The 22,484-nt window shown below is 40.1% G+C and overlaps 1 protein-coding gene across 3 annotated transcripts in view; it reads right to left on the bottom strand.

Annotated features, from left to right (window-relative positions):
* Positions 1-11,546: 11,546 nt before the first annotated feature.
* The window catches only part of MAPK11 (mitogen-activated protein kinase 11), a 49,839-nt gene continuing 38,901 nt past the window's right edge, over positions 11,547-22,484 (bottom strand). For all 3 annotated transcript variants that reach the window (XM_084611374.1, XM_084611373.1, XM_084611375.1), the window contains one exon: positions 11,547-12,230. In XM_084611374.1, the coding sequence (XP_084467500.1) occupies positions 12,157-12,230 (74 nt within the window). In that variant the 3' untranslated portion in view covers positions 11,547-12,156. The remainder of the gene's footprint in view (positions 12,231-22,484) is intronic.

Raw genomic sequence — 22,484 nt, 5'->3', positions numbered from 1 at the left:
CCAGTAGGATGGGGTGGTATGTTAACTGTCATGACTGATAAACACACTTGTCTGTAACCTGACTCACATATCCACTATCCTCTCTTCTTTCAAATCCTGCCTTAGGACCCTCATGCACAGCAATGCCTAAATGAAACTGCCAACTGATAAATGGATGGGTAGAAGCCTGAGGTGTTATTTACGTAAATTATTTGGCATTATGGAGTTATACATATCGCTGGCTTATGCAACCAACCATGCTTACTAGTGTGCCACTCATCCTCTCTTCCCTGATCCCCTTGTATTGTTATTTCACTCATTTTTCATGTTTGTTTTAACTAGACTGGAAGCTGGACCAGGCAGGAGCCTGTCATATTACCTGTGTACAGTGCCTTGCACAATGGGGGCTCAATCCTGACTGGACTACTGTAAAATAAATGGTGATATTAGGCCAGTACTAATCTACTGCACGCTGCTAGAAAGCACAGTAAAGAATGAGGTACTGCTGATCACAGGCTGCCAACTACACCACATTATGTGGCCGTTTTCAGTCACTAGAGACTAGGTAGAGATCAGTTTTCAGAGCAGCCGTGTTAGTCTGTATCCAGAAAAAGAACAGGAGTACTTGTGGCACCTTAGAAACTAACAAATTTATTTGAGCATAAGCTTTCGTGGGCTACAGCACACTTCATCAGATACATAGAATAGAACATATAGTAAGAAGATATAAAAAAAATAGTTTTTTTTCTCCTGCTGATAATAGCTCATCTTAACTAATTAGCCTCTTACAATTTCTATAGTAACTTCCAACTTATCTATATCTATCTATCTTTTTACAATATGTTCCATTCTATGCATCTGATGAAGTGGGTTGTAGCCCACAAAAGCGTATGCTCAAATAAATTTGTTATTCTCTGTCAAGGTTCCTTCCCCACTCTGAATTCTAGGGTACAGATGTGGGGACCTGCATGAAAACCTCCTAAGCTTACTTTTACCAGCTTAGGTTAAAACTTCCCCAAGGTACAAACTATTTTACCCTTTGCCCTTGGACTTCCACTGCCACCACCAAACTTTATCTGGGTTCCTGAGAAAACGTTGTTTGGAAACATCTTTCCCCCCAAATCCTCCCAACCCTTGCACCCCACGTCCTGGGGAAGGTTTGGTAAAAATCCTCACCAATTTGCATAGGTGACCACAGACCCAAACCCTTGGATCTTAAGGACAATGAAAAAGCATTCAGTTTTCTTACAAGAAGACTTTTAATAGAAGTAAAAAAGAATCACCTCTGTAAAATCAGGATGGTAAATACCTTACAGGGTAATCAGATTAAAAACATAGAGAATCCCTCTAGGCAAAACCTTAAGTTACAAAAAAGACACACAGACAGGAATATTCATTCTATTCAGCACAGCTATTTTCTCAGCCATTTAAAGAAATCATAATCTAACACATACCTAGCTAGATTACTTACTAAGTTCTAAGACTCCATTCCTGTTCTGTCCCCGGCCAAAACATCACACAGACACAGACCTTTTGTTTTTCTCCCTCCTCCCAACTTTTGAAAGTATCTTGTCTCCTCATTGGTCATTTTGGTCAGGTGCCAGCAAGGTTACCTTTAGTTTCTTAACCCTTTACAGGTGAAAGGATTTTTCCTCTGGCCAGGAGGGATTACCCTTCCCTTTATATTTATGACAGTCTCTAAGGTGCGACAAGTACTCCTGTTCTTTTTTTTGGTAGAGACCACTACACTCATTTCACTTTTGCTTTAGTTCAGATCTGTAATTAAAAGGCTAGGAATTCTAACTGACTATAGCCCCAATCCTGCCAACAAGTTATTTTGACAATAATTGAAGCCAGTGGGTCTACATGAATGTAAAATTAAGCATGTGCATGTTTGCGGGACTGAGGCCTAATTTAACAGTTTTGCTTGTTATAGAGCCTTACAGTACAACAGATTAGACATCTGGTGGGTTAGAAATTCAGACACCTCCCAGTGTATCCACGCTTTTTAGTGGAAACAGTATAGACAGTTTTATGAATGTTACTTTGATATTTTATATTACAGGAGAACACAAGGTCACCGGCATCTGCACTCCTGCAGTTCTCCATCCTTCTTGATGCTAGTCACATAAAAATCCTTACATTTTCATCTTCATTACTTACACAGAACCCATTTAGTAATGCACATTGCACACTGTGTTAAAAACCAACATTACAACCTCATAAATGAGCCACACTTGGTTTGACCACTCTGTTAGGAAGTGCTGCTTTTTCAAGAGAAAGAGTCAGGCTTAACGAATAGCAATGTGCTTATGAGTGCTAGCTGCTCAGTTCACATGGAGCACCTTGCAGCAACAAACACTGCTGTTGCTCCTACCCCTGCTGAGAGAAATAGAGGTGCTGTAATTAGCACTTAGATTCCTAATAAGATTGACACTGTGAGGGTGGCTAGATTGAAAGATTTGCTGCTACTAAAAAAGGGATAGAATTTATCCGGGGAACAGCCATCAGGTTTTGTGCTACAAGCCTAGGTATAAAAAACTTTTCCAGAATGGAATGAAATGAAAAATACAAACAAAACCCAAAGATGCAGTAGAACCTCAGAGTTATGAACACCTCAGAAACGGAGGTTTTTCGTAACTCTGAAATGTTCATAACTCTGAACAAAACTTTAGGGTTGTTCTTTCAAAAATTTACAACTGAACGTTGACTGAAGACAGCTTTGAAACTTTACTATGCAGAAGAAAAATACCGCTTTTAACCATCTTAATTTAAATGAAACAAGCACAGAAACAGTTTCCTTACCTTGTCAAATCTTTTTTTAAAAAACGTTCCCTTCATTTTTTAGTAGTTTATGTTTAAACACAATATTTGCTTTTTTTTGTCTCTGTCGCCTGATTGCGTACTTCCTGTTCCAAATGAGGTGTGTAGTTGACCTGTCAGTCCATAACTCTGATGTTCATAACTTTGAGGTTCTACTGTATTTGTATCACCAGCAAATTTTTCAGAGATTCATGAGTGGAGCCTGTGATTTCTAATATTGCAAAGGATATTAAGATAATCTTTGACTGAAGTTAAACATGCCCCAAGTGAAGGTACTTTCTTCATAGTCATCTTTGACAGCTTCTGAGAATTAGAGGAGTGTGTGTGTTCTTTTGATCTAAAAATATGCAGGAAGGAAGTGGTTTTTTTACACTGAATGCTCTTCAACAACTTCAAGGAAAGGGTGGAAACTGATCATTGACCTCAATGAATTGAAGATAACTTTTTCTAGTAAATGTTGTACTGTATCCTTAAAAGTTTTTACAAAAGTGTGAATAAGCCTGATCCTGTGAGGTGCTGAGTTCCCCTTCTGCCATCATCTCCTTAATCCCATGCAGTAGTTTTAAAAAAAATGGAGATGCCATTTACGTTATGGGGGACTTTATACTGGGAAGCACTGACTGAAAAAGATTTGGAGGTTGTAGTGGATAATGAGCTCTCAGCGTGACGCTGTGGCCACAAGGGCAAATGTGATCCTTGGATGCATAAATAAGAATCTTGAGTAGGGGTAGAAAGGTTACTTTACCACATACTTTACCACTGGTACAACTGCTGCTAGAATATCCTGTCCAGTTCTGGTGTCCACAAGTCAAAAAGGGTGTTGACAAATTGGAGAGGACTCAGAGAAAAGCTAGGAGAATGATTAAGGGATTAGCAAACATACCTTAGAGTGATAGAGTCAAAGAGCTCAACCTATTTAGTTTAACAAAGAGAAGGTTAAGAGGTGACTTGATTACAGTCTATAAGTACCTACATGGGGAAAAAACATTCGGCAATGGGCTCTTCAATCTAGCAGAGAATGGTATAAAATTACCTGATGGCTGGAAGTTAAAGCTAGACATATTCAGACTGGAAATAAGACGTAAACTTTTAACAGTCAGAGTCATTAACCAGTGGAACAACTTACCGAAGGTCATGTTGGATTTTCCATCACTGACCATTTTAAAATCAAGATTGGATGTTTGTCTAAAAGATATGCTTGAGGAATTATTTGGGGTAAGTTCTATGGCCTGTGTGATACAAGAGATCAGACGAGGTGGTCACAATGGTCCCTTCTGGCCTTGGAATCTGTGAATCCATAATAAGATTTTTAAAACTATTTTATCAAGTAATTGGGTCTCTGACCCATAGCTGCATAATGCGCTTTTCATATTGTTGGGGACACTGGGGCATGGCCACTAGGTAACGCGAGGGGATGGAAGACCACGAGTGTCAATGAAGCCCCCTCGCACTAGACCCCGGTGTCCTTGGCCCCCCCTCCCACCTGGAGGCACTCGCAGCAGCTCTGCGTACTAGGCCCAAGTGTCCTTGGCCCCCCTGCCTGGAGGCACACACAGCAGTTATGCTGAGAATCTGCAACAGTATGTTGCAGAGTCAGACTGCCTGAAACTAAGCAAGGCCAAACAGGGGAGATATGGAAGAACAATGCTGAATAAAGCAGCTTTATGTATAGTTTAACAAATGATACAGAGAATCAGGGAACTAGCTGGGAACTGGATTGGCTGGCTATATGGATACTTGGGGCAGCTTGCTATTGGATAAGTATGCTGGGAAAAAGGATGTATAAAAGCCTGTGTAACTTCCTGTTCTGTTGTGCAGGATTTGAGATTTTATTCTCCCTGTACCTTTTTGCAGCTGCAAATAAACTTTTCTGCTTCTCCACCCCGTTGTGATTATTGGGTGTAGCACACCGGGTAACGAACCACTCAAGCTGTTGTTCAGCCTCTCGGCACTGGGTGCCCGCAACAATATTTTACAGTTTTGTGGAGTGTAGTTTCCCTACTTTGATTCTGTTCTGCTACCAATTCCAAAATGCATCAGCAGCCAAGTACATTTCTTCTGATATTTAACCTTTTTCTACATTCTCCTGTGAGGAGAGCACTCTGAGGATTATGGTACAAGATACAATACAATGATATGCTTTTCCTCATCAGTCCCCACAACTTTACTTCCTACTAGTGTGTCTGTAATTTAGCGATTTCTCTAGTTAATGTGTACTTTTGCTTTGGATATGGTACATGAATTTCAGATTTATTTATAACTCTTGGGCTTGGGGGTTTATGCTCTACTATGGTCCTTCGGGTGCCAGTCAGGTGGATAGCTCCAAAGTATCAAAATATTAGAAGAAATGTATACTGGGCTGCTAATGCATATGGCACAGTAGTCAAGTGCCAATCAAGATTGGATGATTTTCTAAAAGACAATCTCTAGTTCAACCAGAGATATACAGCAGGTCAAATTAGATTATTATGATTGTCTTTTCTGGCCTTAAAATCTAGGAATATGAAATTCTTTACAAAAATACACACACTATGTACAAAGAACCTATTAAAATGTGGTTGCAATAACCGGACTAAGCAAAATGTGAGGATCTTAAAGAACATACACTCCACTACTGCAAATTCTATTAATATAACTTGGAGCCAAACAAGCAATTTCCTCATAAAATGAAGTTTTTAGTAAAAGTACCAAACCAAACCAAATAAAATCTTCACCAGTTTATGTGTGGTTTTTTGGTTAAATGCCTTGTAGGTCTATTAGGCATGAAGAGACTTGCTCCTAAAATGCTTACCTACATTAAAACAGCCTATTTTGGCTAGGCTGACAAATGATTTCTTCACCTGCTTTCAAATGATAAGCATTTCTAGCAATACATTTCCCACATATTCACTTCAAGGGGGTAACTCCCTTTCAATTACCCTGTCCTGCCAGTGTAAATTGATAAACTTATCACATTGCCATAGCATAGGAGAATCTCTGACCTAAAACTGGAAAATATTTTGATTATTGGGATTTAAGTGAATTCATAAAAAAGGCCCTTAGTACCCTTCTATGAAATATCTCCCAGAACTTGAAAAGTCTGGGAAAAGAAGGTTGCCCCCTGACTTCCATTTATTTAGGCATTCAGGTGAGATAATGACATTTTATGGCTTGTGATTGTATTTCAGTAGAAATAACTGAGCTCATATTAGCCTATACTTAGGGTATGCATACACAACAGCTTGGAGATGTAATTCCCAGAGTGGCTAGACAGACATGCACTAGCTCTGCTTGAGCTAGCATGCTAATGTCACAGATCTACAGGACTGGTGCTATGCCCCCAACTTTGGAAGAGTCTCTAGAAGGAACCCCTTCGGTGTGCGAGATCCCCTAGAGGGTCTCACTCTTCCTCCAGGGTAAGCCAGGTGGCTTCATTGCCTCCTTAGACTGGACCTCTGGGTCTTCAGCACTCCCGCTTCACACCGTGAGCTCTATTTACTGCGTCCAACTGAGATAGACTCCTGGTAGAGACTTGTGCATTCTTCAGGGATTAATGCACCTCAGCAAACATTTGCAGTGACACTCAAGCAGCACTGACAAAACAGTAGGGTTTATTAGTCAAGTGGAACACAGCATAAGAAGTCCTCAGGTTAGCAGAGGGAACTGAAGGTCAAAGCATAGACCATTCTGGTTAGCCCAGCCAAGCTCTGTCTGTCTCTCTCTCAGGGCTGTGTCTACATTCGAGACTTTACAGTGGCACACCTGTACCGATGCAGATACGCTGCTGTGAGGTCTCCTGTGTAGCCTCTCTATGCTCTCCCATTGCTATAATTAAACCACCCCCAACAAGCGGCGTTAACTATGTCAGTGGGAGAGCGTCTCCCGCTGACATAGTGCTGTCTGCACTGGTGCTTGTTGGTGTAACTTACGTTGGTCAGGCGGGTGGTTTTTCATACCCCCCTTAGGTGACATAAGTTTTATGGACAAAAGTGCTAGTGTAGACATAGCCTAAGTCTGACTTCCTTGATCAGACTCCAGATGACAGCCTGGACTTCAGCATGGGAATTATGCTCACCTTCCCTGCTGAGGGGTGGGAGAATCTAGCCTGGAGACTGGCTTTGCCATGGTTTTCACAGATTCTCCACTGAGATGGGGTCAGCCTCAGCCAGACTTTTTCCAATGATCCATTTAGTCTCAGCCAACTAGGCAATATTCATACCTGTGTCTCTTAGCCTGCCCTGAGAGCAAACAGTCCTTTTCTAATAAGGCAGCTTATAGGGGAAACTGAAGCATACACAGGATTCATAAAACTATAACAGAAAATTCCCATGTCATCACAGCTAAAAATAACACTGAAGCTGCAACAACCCCAATCAACCCCCTGGGTACATACTTGGGTGGCTAGCCTGAGTTGCCATCAGTGCCACTGTCTTCAAATTGCTATTTTTACCACACTAGGTTGAGCAGAGCTAGCACATGTCAGTCTACCTGTGCTGGAAAGAGCCCTCCCAGGTGTTGTGTAAACATACCCTAAACTAAATCACACCCTGGCATTTAACTGCAACTGTGAACTTACTGTCATTCTTTGACAGGGTTACTTACCTACTCAATGGGGCTCGGGGGAGGGGGAAAGCAGTAAATGTGATGTACATTCATTTTACTAAGGCTTTGACACAGTCCCACATGATATTCTCATAAGACAACTAAGGGAATGTGGTCTAGATTAAATTACTATAAAGTGGGTGCACAATGGATTGAAAGATCATACTTAAAAAGTATCAATGGTTCACTCTCAAACTAGGAGGACGTATTTAGTGGGGTTCTACAGGGGTGAGTCTTGGGTCAGGTACCATTCAATATTTTCCTTAATGACGTGGATAACGGAGTGGAGAGCAGGCTCATAAAATCTGCAGATGGCACCAAGGTGGGAGGGGTTGCAAGCACTTTGGAGGATAGGATTAGAATTCGAAACAACCTTGACAAACTGGAGAATTGGTCTGAATTCAACAAGATGAAATTCCTTAAAGATAAGTGCGGAATACTTTACTTATGAAGGAAAAGTCAAATGCACAACTACAAAATGGGGAATAACTGGCTAGGTGGTAGCACCGCTGAAAAAGATCTGGGGTTATAATGGATCACAAAGTGAATGAGTCAACAATGTGATACAGCTGCAAAAAAGGCTGATATCATCCTGGGGTACATTAACAGGAGTGTCATAGGTCAGACCCATGAGGTAACTTCCCTGGTCTACTTAGCACTGGTGAGGCCTCAGCTGGAGTATTGTGTCCAATTCTGGGCACCACACTTTTGGAAAGATGTGGACAAACTGGAGAAAGTTCAGAGAAGCAACAAAAATGATAAAAGGTTTTGAAAACCTGACCTGTGAGGAAAGATTAAAAACACTGGACATGAGAACCTGAGAAAAGAAGTCTGAGAGGTGACCAGATAACAGTCTTCTAATACATTAAAAGCTGTTATAAAGAAGAATGTGATCAATTTTTTCTCCATGTCCACTGAAGGTAGGACAAGAAGTAACGTGTTTAATCTGCAGCACGGTAGATTTAAGTTAGATATTAGGAAAAACTTACTAATGATAAGCATAGTTAAATTCTGGAATAGCCATTCAAAGGAGGTTGTGGAATCCCTATTACTGGAGGTTTTAAAGAACAAGTTGAACAAACACCTGTCAGGGATAGTCTAGATTAACTTGGTCCTCAATACAAGGGGCCAGACTTTATGACTTCTCAAGGTCCCTTCCAACCCTACATTTCTATGATTCTGTAATCTGTGTGTGTTAATATAGCTTTATAGCATTAAACCCATCCTATGGAAGACTGACAACTTTTTTGAGTGCAAAATAGAGTTAATCAATCCATATATCTTGGATTGAATATTTATATGGATATCAAGAGGATCCAGAATTTTCATAATTAATAAAAAAATTTTGGAAGGGATATTAAACCTTGTGCATCAGGGTTTAAGCCAATTTCTAAGTATTAGAGATCAGGATGAGACCTGTGTTGAGGGAAGATTATCCTGTATCCACTCCTTACTGCTGGGCTCTTAACCTTCCTTGGAAACATCTGGTATTGGCTACTGGGCCTTGGGTCTGATCCAGCATGACAGTTCCTATGTTTTAGCCATGTTGGTCCCAGGATATGAAAGAGAAAAGGTGGGTGAGGTAATAACTTTCACTGGACCAACTTCTCTTTGTGGAAGGGACAAGCTTTTTGAAGAAGAGCTCTGTGAAGCTCAAAAGTTTGTCTCTTCCACCAACAGAAGTTGTTCTACTAAACAACATTACCTCACCCACCTTGTCTTTCTCAGTTCCCACATTGAAATCTTGAGTACCACATGCAAAACATTCCACAATGTGGAATGGCAGATGAAATTCAATGTGGATAAATGCAAAGTAATGCACACTGGAAAACATAATCCCAAAATATACATATAAAATTATGGGGTCTAAAATAGCTTTACCCAATGCACAGTCAACCTTTGGAACTCTTTGCCAGAGGTTGTTGTGAAGGCCAAGACTATAACAAGATTCAAAAAAGAACTAGATAAGTTCATGGAGGATAGGTCCATCAATGTCTATTAGCCAGGATGGGCAGGGATGGTGTCCCTAGAAATCTCTGTTTGCCAGAGGCTGGGAATGGGCGACAGGGGATGGATCACTTGATGATTACCTTTTCTTTTCATTCCCTCTGGGGCACCTGGCTTTGGCCGCTGTTGGAAAACAGGATATTGGGCTAGATGGACCTTTGGGCTGACCCGGTATGGCCGTTCTTATGTTCACAAACATTATTATTTGTGGCTCTTAGGTGTTAAAGTAGATGCACAGCAGGCTTGGAATCAACATTAAAATATTTCAAGACGATTTGCCATTAATTACTAGCTAAGAGAAAAAGTAGATCAATTACATGATATTTCTATTTCTGGAGATGAACTGATCATGATTTTTTCATTATACAGTCAGGGCAGTCTTTTAGGGTGGCTTACACAAAATTCACGATTCCTAGGAAATCTGACTGATTTAATCAATGTGAAATCATAAGAAATCACTCAGTGGCCACTACGGACCTGATCCAAAGTCTACTGAAGTTAATGGAAAGACTCTCATTGCCTTCAATAGACTTTGTATTGCCTTCAGTAGTCTTTGATTGATACACACAATTTTCAAATAAAAAAAGCATGAAGACAAACTATTCCCATGGTCAGGTTTTACTGAGTCTCAATTGGCTTAACACAAGCACTAGATTTGTTCATTAATCAGTAAAGTTAAAGTTCTCACAAATAAGACTATATTGCTGCATCTGAATATTCACCATGAAGTGAATACTTATTTTCCCTTCCTAGAATTATTACCCACATAGATCAGGTTTCAGAGTAACAGCCGTGTTAGTCTGTATTCGCAAAAAGAAAAGGAGTACTTGTGGCACCTTAGAGACTAACCAATTTATTTGAGCATGAGCTTTCGTGAGCTACAGCTCACTTCATTGGCTGCGGTTCGCCGTTCCAGGCCAATGGGAGCCGTGGGAAGTGGCGTGCCACTTCCCGCAGCTCCCATTGGCTGGGAACGGCAAACTGTGGCCACAGGGAGCTGAGGGGCTCCATGCCTGCAGACACTCCAGGTAAACAAAACCACAATGTATTAGATATTCAATTCAATGATTCCATAGAGTTTAAAATCATCAAATTTTGATGTAGACCCGTTTATAAGCTGACCCCTGCTCTTTGATGCGTCACTTTTTTACCAAAAATATTCGGCTTATGAACGAGTATATACGGTACCTCCTGCAACTGTACAATATTCACATATTTTAATTTAGGTTAATTCAATCATTGATAGTAATCAAGTGATATGGAAAATAAAATTTCCTTTTGCTTTTTTTTGTAGTTTATTAAGAAAAAAGATCAAGCAGCAAAACTACAGAGAAAGTAAATAAATGTATGCAAATTCATCAGCTGATAGAATAGCTGTACAAGCCAAACTAATGACAAAGTCATCACAGCAAAACAAAGTAAAAACATTAATATAAAAACAAGCAACCCCCCAAAATGAGACACTGACAGAATGAGACATGGCATGACAAAATACACAAAAAATGGTCAGCATCTACTGGTATTTGCAATTGTGAATCACTAAGGAATGAGACAAACGTGGCCATATATTAACCAGAGGATCTCAGACCAAAAGATGTTAATAATAATGTTCCTTTATCATGGTTACACTTCCAGGGGATAAATGAGATTATAGAGTTAATTCTTTAAGACATCTTGGCATCGGATATATCCTGCTAGGAATTAGCTTTATATTTAGTTTGTCTAACTCTTCAGAGACATTGGGCCTTTTAAAATATTGCTTTTTAAAAATGCAGTTCCAATGAGATTGTGGTATTTTGCTTTTCACAACTGTCCAAATTCTTCTTAAAATTTATCCCTATTTTGTTCTTTAATCTCATTTATTATGTTGGCCTCTCATGGATTGACTGAAGGAAAAGAATAGAGTAGGGAGATGTTGAGTTCAGTGAATGAACACATTATCTCTACGTTACAATCTGTGGTATCTTTGGTGAGATTTCTGGAAAACAAGAGAAATTCCACAAAGTGTCTGTGGTCTGAATTCTTGTAATCTGTGCAAATTCACTAACTCTTTGCTGATAACACAATCCGTAGTAGCATCACACAGAAACACTGTCTCTCAAAAACTTATCCTCTGCAGTTTTAAAGACTATATGGAAAATAATGAGAACAGACACTTTAAATGGCAACATGACAAAGCTTTATTCATTGATTTCCAACTGGTGTTAAACCACTCAAGACACAGCCAATATGTTTATAAGACCACCACAGATATGACTACATTTGCATATTATGTCTGTCTAACTCACTACCATGCCCTCTTTTTCTTAAAGGCACTAGCTATAAATAAAAAACGAAAAACAGATAAAATTAGGGTAATGCCAGGAAACAACTGGTTGCGTGTATGGACGTCTACTTTCATGTTTGCACACATTCATGCTTTAAATGTACAATTTCAAAAAAAGTTTATTCAAAATAATAAAAAAGTTACCTTCATTTTTGGCATTACAACTGATAAAATGAAACATGCAGAAAAATCCAGGAAAACAGAACTCAGTGCATCATTTTGTCAGAATGAAGCAGTTCTTTATCACCTTTTATGTTCTGTGATTACATTCATAGTACAAGGCAAAAGCCATCTGGCTTCAGTATCATTTACCTGCTCTTCCATTCCTTCTCCAACATCTTTGGATAGTAAAATCTACTCTTGGGACTATAGGTTAAATTGTAATGCTGTGTTTTCAACAGTCTTGATAGTGCAGCAAGGCAAAACACAGCTGGTTGTATTTACTGTTCTATTTCCAGGCTATCCATTTTTAAATCAGGTGGTTTAAAGCTAATCATTTCTTCATATGTAATCTCTGGAGGGGACAAAAAAGAAAAATAGGTGTGAACTATCTGAAATACATAGCATTTAAGTAGTGACTGCATGTAGACCTTTAGCCTAAAGTAGCTGACAAGCACCATACAGGTATTGATTTAAAAAGAAAATATTCAAGGCAAAACAGAACACAGGTACAATGAAATTATTTGTATTTCTAACCTTACTACGGACTTAATCAAAAGCCTGCTGAAGTCAGTGGGAGTCTTTCCATTGCCTTCAATAGACAGTGGATCATGCTCTAAGATATTATTTTATAACGTATTTTTGTTCAGCAGCTGACTACAAAAACACACTAGCCCTGAAAAGGAAATGCAGAGTATGCTGTCAAAGAGCTGCCAGAATGGCTTAATGAAAGACAAAATATAATATAACATGCAACCTTTAGAAAAGCCTAAACATGTTTATTTTAATGTACATGTTGCCATCACATTTCTTTAGCTGCAGAAAAGTGTTCTTCCTCCATTTCTCAATCCATTGTATTCAAACATAAATGAAACACTTGAACCTCTGCAGTTACACTTTGTCCTTTGAGGGTAGTGCTGTAATGTATGTAGATTTAAGGTTTTCTTACAGGATATTTGTTTGCTGTACAGCATGTTAGCTCTCAAGCCTGCTTACACCAAGACTTGCCCAAAATGCAGTGTCATTTTGCCCTGCCTTCTTGCCCAGCCCCTTTTCTCTCCACGATGACAGCAATTTCCCTTCAGCGAGGAGCAAGTTACATCTTTTAACTGACAGAAAAAAAAAATCACAATTATGGCTCCTTTTTGTTAAATGCACCTTTTTCTCAAACTGGAAAGAGACTTTAAGGGCCTGATCTTCTCCACACTGAAGTAAATGACATATTTCACTCTGGCACAGGAACAAGCCTTTGATCACTGGCCAGTGTTTAGAGCTGATCAACCTGCTCATGTGAACTGGTTTAGTAAAAAGATCCATGTACTGGGGCAGTGAGAGTGAGAGAGAGAGAGAGTGCACGTACGCAGTAAGCATGAATGGCATTTCTTTAAAATAGTCTTTCAATGTTCAGTAACGTCTTAGAGCCGGATCCTGGCCCCTGCAGTAGCTGCTTTGCACTGCTCAGGTGGTGCAAAGCAATCATGATGACTGCTTTACTGACTACCAGAGGATTCCCCCAGTTGAAAGGAATCCCTGAGTTGTGTTACTCTGCACAATCCCCCATGTCTGGGATACAGGCGGGAACAGTTGGGCTGTCTCTGTGACCCAGTGATTGATCCCTAGCTCCTAGAATGGCCCCTCTGAGCCTAAGACAGCCTGGTGTAAAAAAGAGCAGCCTTGAGCCACTGAGCCTTGCTCAGATGCAACCTCAGGGTCCAGGCCTTAATTTCTTCAAAACTTGGTGTCGGAGACGGTATTAGAAATGAATACTGGAGGCTGTGTATGCTATGCTTTTGCAGTTATTAAACTGCTTATTCTATTCTCACGCCATCTATTCTACTGAGAGTGCAATTGCAGATGTTGTGCCAAAATGAGTGGAAGAGCTGCAGCAGCTAAGGAAGCGTACTGCATAATGCATTCAACTCCAAATGGGGTGTGCCGAGCCGTTGCATTCTGAGATATTTTCTAACTGATTAAACAGCCAGGAATTTCCTGGCTACAAACCTCAGCAATATGTCATGGAGACTTAGGAAGCTCTTAGGACATACCCTGAGAGATGCCAAGCACTTGTAACCCCCATTAACTTCAGGTGCTCGGTTCTCTGCTCAGCATCAACCACTTAGGGACTTAAGTTTGAAGGATAAAAAATAGGGAGAAATGTGCTATCAATTTCTTTTGGAATTAGGCCAATATTCCATTAACAACTCGGGGAAATCCTTTATGTAAATGAGGCCTTCAGGGTCTCCCTATTCCGAGGTAGCACTTACTGTACTTAAGAAGCAGTAATAAATAATATTAATTGTCGTAATAAAACTTGTAGAAATTCTGCTTGCAGGAAATATTCAGGATCATATTATTCATGGAAAGAGATTATTTGTTTCCATCATGAAATGCTGTCAGTGTGGAGATGTACACGAGCCTGGAGTTTGTATGGATTAATGAGAGGACATAGTCTCTCTGCAGTTAACGTTATGGGTTGGTTTCTATTAAAGTCCCAGTTATGATCACTCCTCTACTTTCATCTAGCCTATATCTATTAATCTGAAAGTTTTCTTGTGTTATCCTGTGCCAAGGAAAATCCATACTGGAATGTTTAGAGGAAATCAGACAGGGCATTCTTGAAACAGGCTGGAAAATCAGTACAGTGCACTTTTTCTGAAATCTATCTTTGCCCCTTTTTTTTGCCACATCTTTCAAAAACAATTTGATCTAGGAATCCAGAATTGGTTTATTCGGTTTTCTCTCAAGAAGTGTTAACACTTTAGATTGTTTGTATAAAGATAATTGGGTAAGCACTTGAATTAATGCTACGTGTTTCCTTTTATTAATTATTATTATTATTCATAATATAAAATAAAAATAGACTTAACTTTACAGAATTGAATCAAAAGAAGAAAAAGCAACCCTGTTTCCCTTGGTATATCGTTTGGGTGAAAATCAGTTTTCTACTACATAGCGAAATGCTGAGTCAAACAAACCTGACTCTACTTTAATATGAGTTGCAGTTGCCTGCAGAGAGTTGAGTCACTATAAACATAAAAGCCACATTTTGAAAGTCAGCCACCTGATTAACTACCTATTAAGGCACCTAAAAGAAAGACTAATCTGATTTGCAGAGCTGCTGAACTGGCACTGGTGTTGATGGATGGTGAGGACACTCAGCACCTTTGAAAATCAGGCCACCTTCATTTAGGTGAATAAATATGGATTTAACTTTAAGCACCCAAATTCAAACATTTTGACTGGAATGTTCTTATTTGTTTTGTTGGTCTTCCTAGAAGGATTATTCTATTGTCATCCATTTCACACGTCCTGCTCTATTGACTACATGGATATAGTAGGACTTTTCTACTATCGAGATGGCTTTCATTAAATAAAATTACACATAAGCTCAGGCTTATCCACCAGAGAATCTCTCACCTGAGAGTTGAATAAAGGAAGCCAGACACCTAAGCACTTGGCGATATTCTGTCATTGCTGATTACGTTTTCTTTGAAGACTATTCCTCAGATTTTTACAGTATGTATCAAAGCAATGGAATAATCCCCCCACCCCGGGCAATAAGCTAGCTCAAAGAATCTCTATATGAATTGATGAATATTAAGGCGGTGTACACTTCAAAAGTGGAATCGTTAAATGTCAGTTCTTCTAAAGTTACTAACATGTTGTTAAGCAAAGTACAATACTTTTGTTCCAGTCTGGTCACAAATTTTGGCTGAAAAGCTTTAGCCTCTTGGGGGAAAAGAGCTGACTGAATTGGGCTGGGAGGTGGCAGTAGGGAGACAAGTGTTAAGAGGGAGGATCGTGTGAATTTTGGGAAACAAGAACTCCTAGGGTACTTTTTGTACATCCTCTCAAAATCTCTTAGGACTGCCTGATCCTGAACATATTGACCAAAAACCATACGACCCTTCATGTACTGCCAAAGCACATCTGAGATGCCATCCCTGATCTAAGTTAGAAGGGTAGCCGTGGGTTGTATCACCCAAAACTGAAATACCATTGCATAATAATTGGAGCTGCTTGCAGATAAAAGGATTTTCTCAGACAAATTTCTCTTTTGTCAAAAAGTGAAATTCAAAACGTTTCTATCAGTTCTAAGAATAAGTCATATGTGAAACAGGAACGACCAAGCCTAGCTGTCTTAACACAGGTGTTATTTCACTGACTTCAGTTGAGTTACTCTTGATTTTCACTGGTTGATATAAGTAAAAAGAGGATCAGGCTCTTAATTTCATTATTGTTGCAGCTAGTGGGGTTCTCTCACTGGCAGGAGAAGTAGGATAAGCAGGCAGAGTTAAGGTTGTTTTGGGTACCTCAGCAGGAGTATTCTTTTTGGCAGTTAGGTGATGGATTTTTTTATTTTGTTTTTCAATAACTAAAACATTTGAAATTCCAGACTTTTAACCCACCCCCAAATTCCCCTGATTTGAAATCACCGTATTATTAAAACATCATCAATTAATGGCTGATTTACAGCCTTAACTCTACCTTACCAATGCTTTTGGTTAGGGAATATAGTAAATTCTGTGTTTGCTAATCCGTCCTTTATTACTGCTCACATGGGATATAAATACCAAAATATGAAAAATATCAGATATAAAAAAACCTCAACAAAATACACATAGGCACTAAAGATTTAGGGCAAACAGATATTATGAGTAAAAGCATGTAAAAAGTTTGATATATAAAAATACCACCCCATTCCACTGTAACTCCTGCAATGAAGTGATGCTAGGTAAATAATTCAGTATTTAAGGCTTTTGATTCTAAAATGTGCATGCAAAACAGAATGTTCAAAATGTATTACTACACAGATGTTAAAGCAACATGCTGTTTTTACATGTTGCAGGATTCATGTCTCAGAAAACAGATCCTTCATAGAACTTTTTACAAAATGTGAGATTAGCGGTTTCATTCATTCCCGAGACCATTGACAACCAACAAGGGACGGTATTTTGTTATACCTCCCACATCTCCCTTTCAATGTCCCAAAACGAAATGAAGTACACTGTACTACTCTGTGAATGTGCTTAAATCGAATGTAGTTTTTTCCTTACAAACCAATAAAAAAAATTCAGATTAAAATATATTTTTAATAACAGACTAAAAAAGGAACAATGTGCGTTCTTCCCCTAGTTGTTTGAATTTTCCCATGAAATTCCTCAGAAATGGAATAGAAATGTCTCGCACACATTAGATTCTTTAATACAGTATACTTCTTCCATTGATGGGGACAAGAGTTATTTCCATAAAAGCTAGAGGAGAGACATGCATAAAAATCTTACAAACTGATAGGAAACTAGATCCACAAACTGAGCTGAGCAGCTGTGTGAAAAATTTTAAAAACCCTATCCCTGTCTTTTTCGTTTAGGTAGTAAATCAACATTTCAATGGACACCCTTCTACCCTCATCAAGGAAAACATGGTTTAACAAAAGCACATGCCCACTGCACTTGTCTGTAACTTCATTTCTTAAAAAAAGACAATAATCGAGTCAAGGAACCGTTTGGCTAAACAAATGGCCAAACTCTCCCCTTCTCCACAGGTTACTTGAGTATAACTTATGTCGCTCAGGAGTGTGAATAATCCATACCCCCGAGGGACGTAAGTGACACCGACCCAAGCGCTGGTGTAGACAGCACTATGTCAGCGCGCCGGGGGGAGGGGGGCGGGGGGGGGGTCTCCTGCACACAGCTACTGCCTCTCGTGGAGGCAGGAGTTATTAAGCTGACAGGAGAGCTCTCCACCACTGTGCTCCTATAAGTGCTGCAGTGTAGATGTAGCCAATACATTAAACCTGAAACTTTACTGAAGATCTAGGTAACACTGCTTTTTCAATTATGTAAGCTATGACTCTCCGATTCATAGTTTAAGAGGAGCTCACGTCCGACTATGTAGCCATTCAAAGAGTCCCTTCAAATTAAAAATACCAATAGCTAGTTTACAAAGGTCTAATCAGTGTTCAGTTTAATCCACAGTATTGGTACAATACAAATAACAATGTTTAAGGAAAAAGAAAACTCGATTCCTCTTAAATGGAACCGAAATAACCTTTCAAGTACAAGTTTGAATGTATTACCTTATAAAATAAGAAATGGGCAACTTGCACAAGAAAGTGACAGTTCTTGCATTCAGAGCAGCATAAACCACAATTCTGTGCTGGAGTTTTAGTTCCTGGTAGTCCTTCCTTTATGGTATAAAGTTAATAGAGTACTTATCTATGCAAACCTCAGGTAATGCATTTTTTGTCAATATAACACAACCGTTTGAATGTACTGATGTAAATACTTCGCAGGTCTGAATGCACACGGCATCTCTTCTCAGCCAAAACTCCACTGACTGTCAGGAACATATTAACTAACCCATCTCTCACCCCTGGCCCCCAGGAAGCTGTAATACTTACAAAATGGCTATTTACATTTTTGTTATAAATAAGCTTCAAATATGGAATATATCCAAGGATTAAAAACTTCTATTCAAAGTTTAGTAAAGCATTAGTAAAGCAGCCCATAACTGGGCCTATACAGTTGTTTTACTTAGCAAAACCAAGGACTGTAAATGTTTTAATGTTAAAAATCAAGAACTTGTATATGTGGTGAAAGCAGCATAAACCCTCCCTCAATACAGCAGTAACATTGCCATAAATGCCTTAAGACTCAGAAGAAGCAGCTTCCTAGTCTCCAAAGAAATTCTAACAGAAAAGAGGCAAAAATACTATGTCAAAGCTTCATAATGTGTCAGTTTCTTGTAATACAGAAACTCAGTTGTGATCAGATTAGAGGATCTGCAACTTCTTCAGTTTTGTGCGGGATTTTCTAGTAAATGTCTACAAGCGATCATGCACAAATGGCTCTATTCCTTCATTTGGAATATTATTCTTCCCTAATAAGAACAAAATGACAATATTTTGCCATGTTTTAATGCTCTCCTAGCTAAAGCTGCAAAAATATTATTTCAATCAAGCCATTCTTTAGACCTACAAAGGAGATAAGGACATTTCTTTCTAAACAATCCAAAACTCTTGATTTCTCCCCTTTCAAGAATTTCAACCAGGTTAGCCTCACTAAGGAATGCTTTTACCTGAACTCATTAAAGAAATGCTAACCAAACAAACCTCTCAAATAATTCTTATATAAGATTGCCTATGCACTTAATTATTCAGCACATGGAATGAGCACACACATTTGCTGGAATGCAGCATCTGAAATATTAATTGTGATTTTCCTCAGAGAAATTGTTTGATCACCTAGATGTTTCTGCTTCTATTCATACAGTTAAAAATCAAAATAATTAAACTGAAATAATCAGACCACAGAATCAGACTTAGTATTTGTCTGATTTTCAGAGCATTAGGTATTTTCAAGGGCCATTTTCTAATGACAGATGAAGTATGTAGAGAAGAGAATGAGGAGAGCTATACATCTCTTGGGGTGAAATTCATCCCTGTGCAGAGGTCCAACAACAAGGCCTATGATCAGCTTCAATTCTATGCAAGCCCTATTTTGAAGGCTTACGTGGCCCATAGGCCTTGGGCTGGGCCTTTGAACAAGGGTTAACAAGGGTTAATTTCACCATCTTTTTGATGCACCAGAATCTGCTGCTGCTGCATAAAACATTCTTGCTTTTTATAGAGAAGTTATCCCCACTTCCCAGTTTCAGCTCAGGAAGTGTTAAGCCAAGTTTGCCCCTGCAACCATTTAAAAAGAGGTTTGCATCATGAAGAGGAGTTAATTTTGTGAAAAGGAAATTGTTAAACTTTCCTGTCAAGGGCTCAACCATCTGAGGAAATAGCAGACAAACAAATTAAGCACCTGTAGTTACAGCAGCAAATGCAGCACGGATTCATATTAGACAAGATATGTGCAAGGCAACACGTGCTGGCTTTGCAGCATACAAATTTTGTGGAGGGAGCAGTTGATGGCAATCATAGAATTGACAGAACAAGGAGCAATGGTCTCAAGTTGCAGTGGGGGAGGTTTAGGTTGGATATTAGGAAAAACTTTTTCACCAGGAGGGTGGTGAAGCACTGGAATGCGTTGCCTAGGGTGGTGGTAGAATCTCCTTCCTTAGAGGTTTTTAAGGTCAGGCTTGACAAAGCCCTGGCTGGGATGATTTAGTTGGGGAGTGGTCCTGCTTTGAGCAGGGGGTTGGACTAGATGACCTCCTGAGGTCCCTTCCAACCCTGATATTCTATGATTCTATGAATCAGCTTTCATCATCTATCCAGAGGTAGCAGAATTATGAGAGAGCCCTCCTCAGGTTAACAGAGGGTTGCTCTTCCCTGACTGGACACTGTGGCCCATTTCCTGCCCTGCATTAGCATAGCTTTACACCACTACTATAACTCAGCCTCTGTAGGATTTCACCAGTGTGGAGGGATTCTTGGGTGGCACAGATATAGGCAGCCAGTTTAAGGGAACATGATTGTGGGAGGGAAAGGGAGGATAAGAAGGCACTGGAGAGGATCCCTTAAACTACAGGTATCTCCAGCTGCTGGAACAGATCCTTGGAGCTCTGGGTAAGAGTGGAATTGGGACTAGCCATCAGTCTGCTCTCACTTACAACAGGGACCAGCTTCAGAACTGGGGGAGTGCAAAGATCCTTTACAGTTAGTTTTGCAGCACCCCTTCTGCACTGAGACCTCCCCAGTCACAGCTCAGGATCTAGTCTAGAGCAGTTTCCTCAAGCTCCCCCTTTATAGCACTCACATCAACATAGCTAAACTCCATAGAAGAGTATACAATTAACCAGGCTCCCTATAGCTAAACTACATGCTAAAATATGCTGTATAAACCAGCTCTGCCATATCCATTTTGTGATGAGGGAACCGCATAAAGGGTCAGGGCAGGATTCTCTGCTTGGGCCACTCAGCACTATGTAAACAGTGCAAAGTGGCTTTAAATTGGCTGGAGACAGAATTCTTGCCCTCCCCTGCAAACCCTCCACTAGTCAGAGGTGAAAGTAAGCCGGTATGGCCCCGTACAGCGTACTGTACCTTAGAGTCTGGGTGCCAATCAAAAATAAACACAATCCTCTGCCCACAGACTATCCCCCTGTGTACCGCTATGATAATTTGGGGAATCTGTCTATGTACCATTTATGAATTCTGGTTGGTGTTATGAAATTACTGTATTTCTGACTGCCTGTGTATGTGGAACCCACTGTTTGCTGTTAGGGGCTGTATCACGTCTCTAAGTCAATCAGACCAGGGTCAGTGGTTGGTCATTAGACCTAAAATGGTTACCTATTCTGGTGGAATCACCTTGGGACAGTCGGTTGGCTGAAGCTGGGAGTTAGTTACTCAAACTTCGCTGAAGGGAGTAGGAGTGGAAAATCCCCAGCAGCAGCACAAAGAAACCAAGGGACTGATGCTGGCTTTTAAAAGCCACTGAAGCTGGGTGGGTCAGGGAGATTCAGGAAAGCTTTGGGCAGGAGAGAGGAGCATCCTGTTTAACAGCAGGATCAGCCGAGGTCAGAGAAAGTTAGCTGACAGAGAGGGAGAGAAGTTCCAAGTTTCTGAAGAGAAGCCATGAGCTGCAGGAGAAGGATCCTGGACACCCCAAAGAACTCTACAGAGTGGTAAGGAAACGGAGGCAGTGAAAATGCATATAGGTGTGTTTATTAGATCTGTGTATTCCTCATGGTAAGCAAAGGGTAATTGTGTTTAGAATCCCATGCAAAGGCTGTCTGTATGTCTGTTGGCTTTCATTGTCATGTGCCCCTGAAGAGTTAAATGGTAAACACACAGTGTTCAGGAGGTGGAATCCTGGGAAAGGGTGTGCTTAAGGGATCTAAGTGTGTCTAAGGGATCACCACTGGTCCCAGGGGCTAGGCAGCTGGACTGCGACTCTTAGGAGGAGGTGCTAAATAGAGAGCATGCGCTCAGAGAACCCAGCCAGGGGCAATGATTATTCCTGCACCCTCTCCAACTACCACATGGATGGGAGATTTAAGAAAGACTCAAGATGTCTTGTGCACTCCACTTTATCGTCCATGTTTTCAATTTCCTCCATCTCAAAAGGAATATGTAAAAAAATGTCCAAAAATATTGAGGGAGAGTTTCTTATTGACATGGGTGTGCTGAAAGGTAGAATTGCAACAGACCTTTTAATGGCCATAGCAGCTGGCCATGCACATATGGGGCCAAATTTCTGGAAGCCCACTATACAACTGGAAAAACAGTTTGGGCAAGCATTGGGGTTCAGATTCACCCTGTAGAAAGGGATAACAAAAAGCATACTCAGCACTTTAATCCCACATAATTCTTTTGGAATTGAAATGGTGCAAAAGCCACAGGCTGGCTCTCTACACAAAGGGAAACTTCACCCTGGGTGCGCACTCCTAATTTGCTTTAGCTTTTACTGTGATTGCATGCATAGGAAACCATTAACAGGCCATTTGTAGACACGTTTGCTATGACTGCAGAAGAAGGGTCAGAGCCAAAACCTCACATGATGTAAACTGGCGTTGTTCCACTATCCCAGCTGAGGATCTGGCCCACAAGAGTCTACAGAAGAATAAAAGTACAGGATCCTTACAAGATCACTTGCACCTGCCTTCACGTGGGGCTGTGCGTGTTGAGGAAAATCCAGTGATCAGATGATGGGAA

This window comes from Lepidochelys olivacea, assembly GCF_965140295.1.
Source record: "Lepidochelys olivacea isolate rLepOli2 genome assembly, chromosome: 1".
In the NCBI taxonomy this organism is placed as follows: Eukaryota; Metazoa; Chordata; order Testudines; family Cheloniidae; genus Lepidochelys; species Lepidochelys olivacea.
This window is presented reverse-complemented; position numbering and strand designations above follow the sequence as displayed.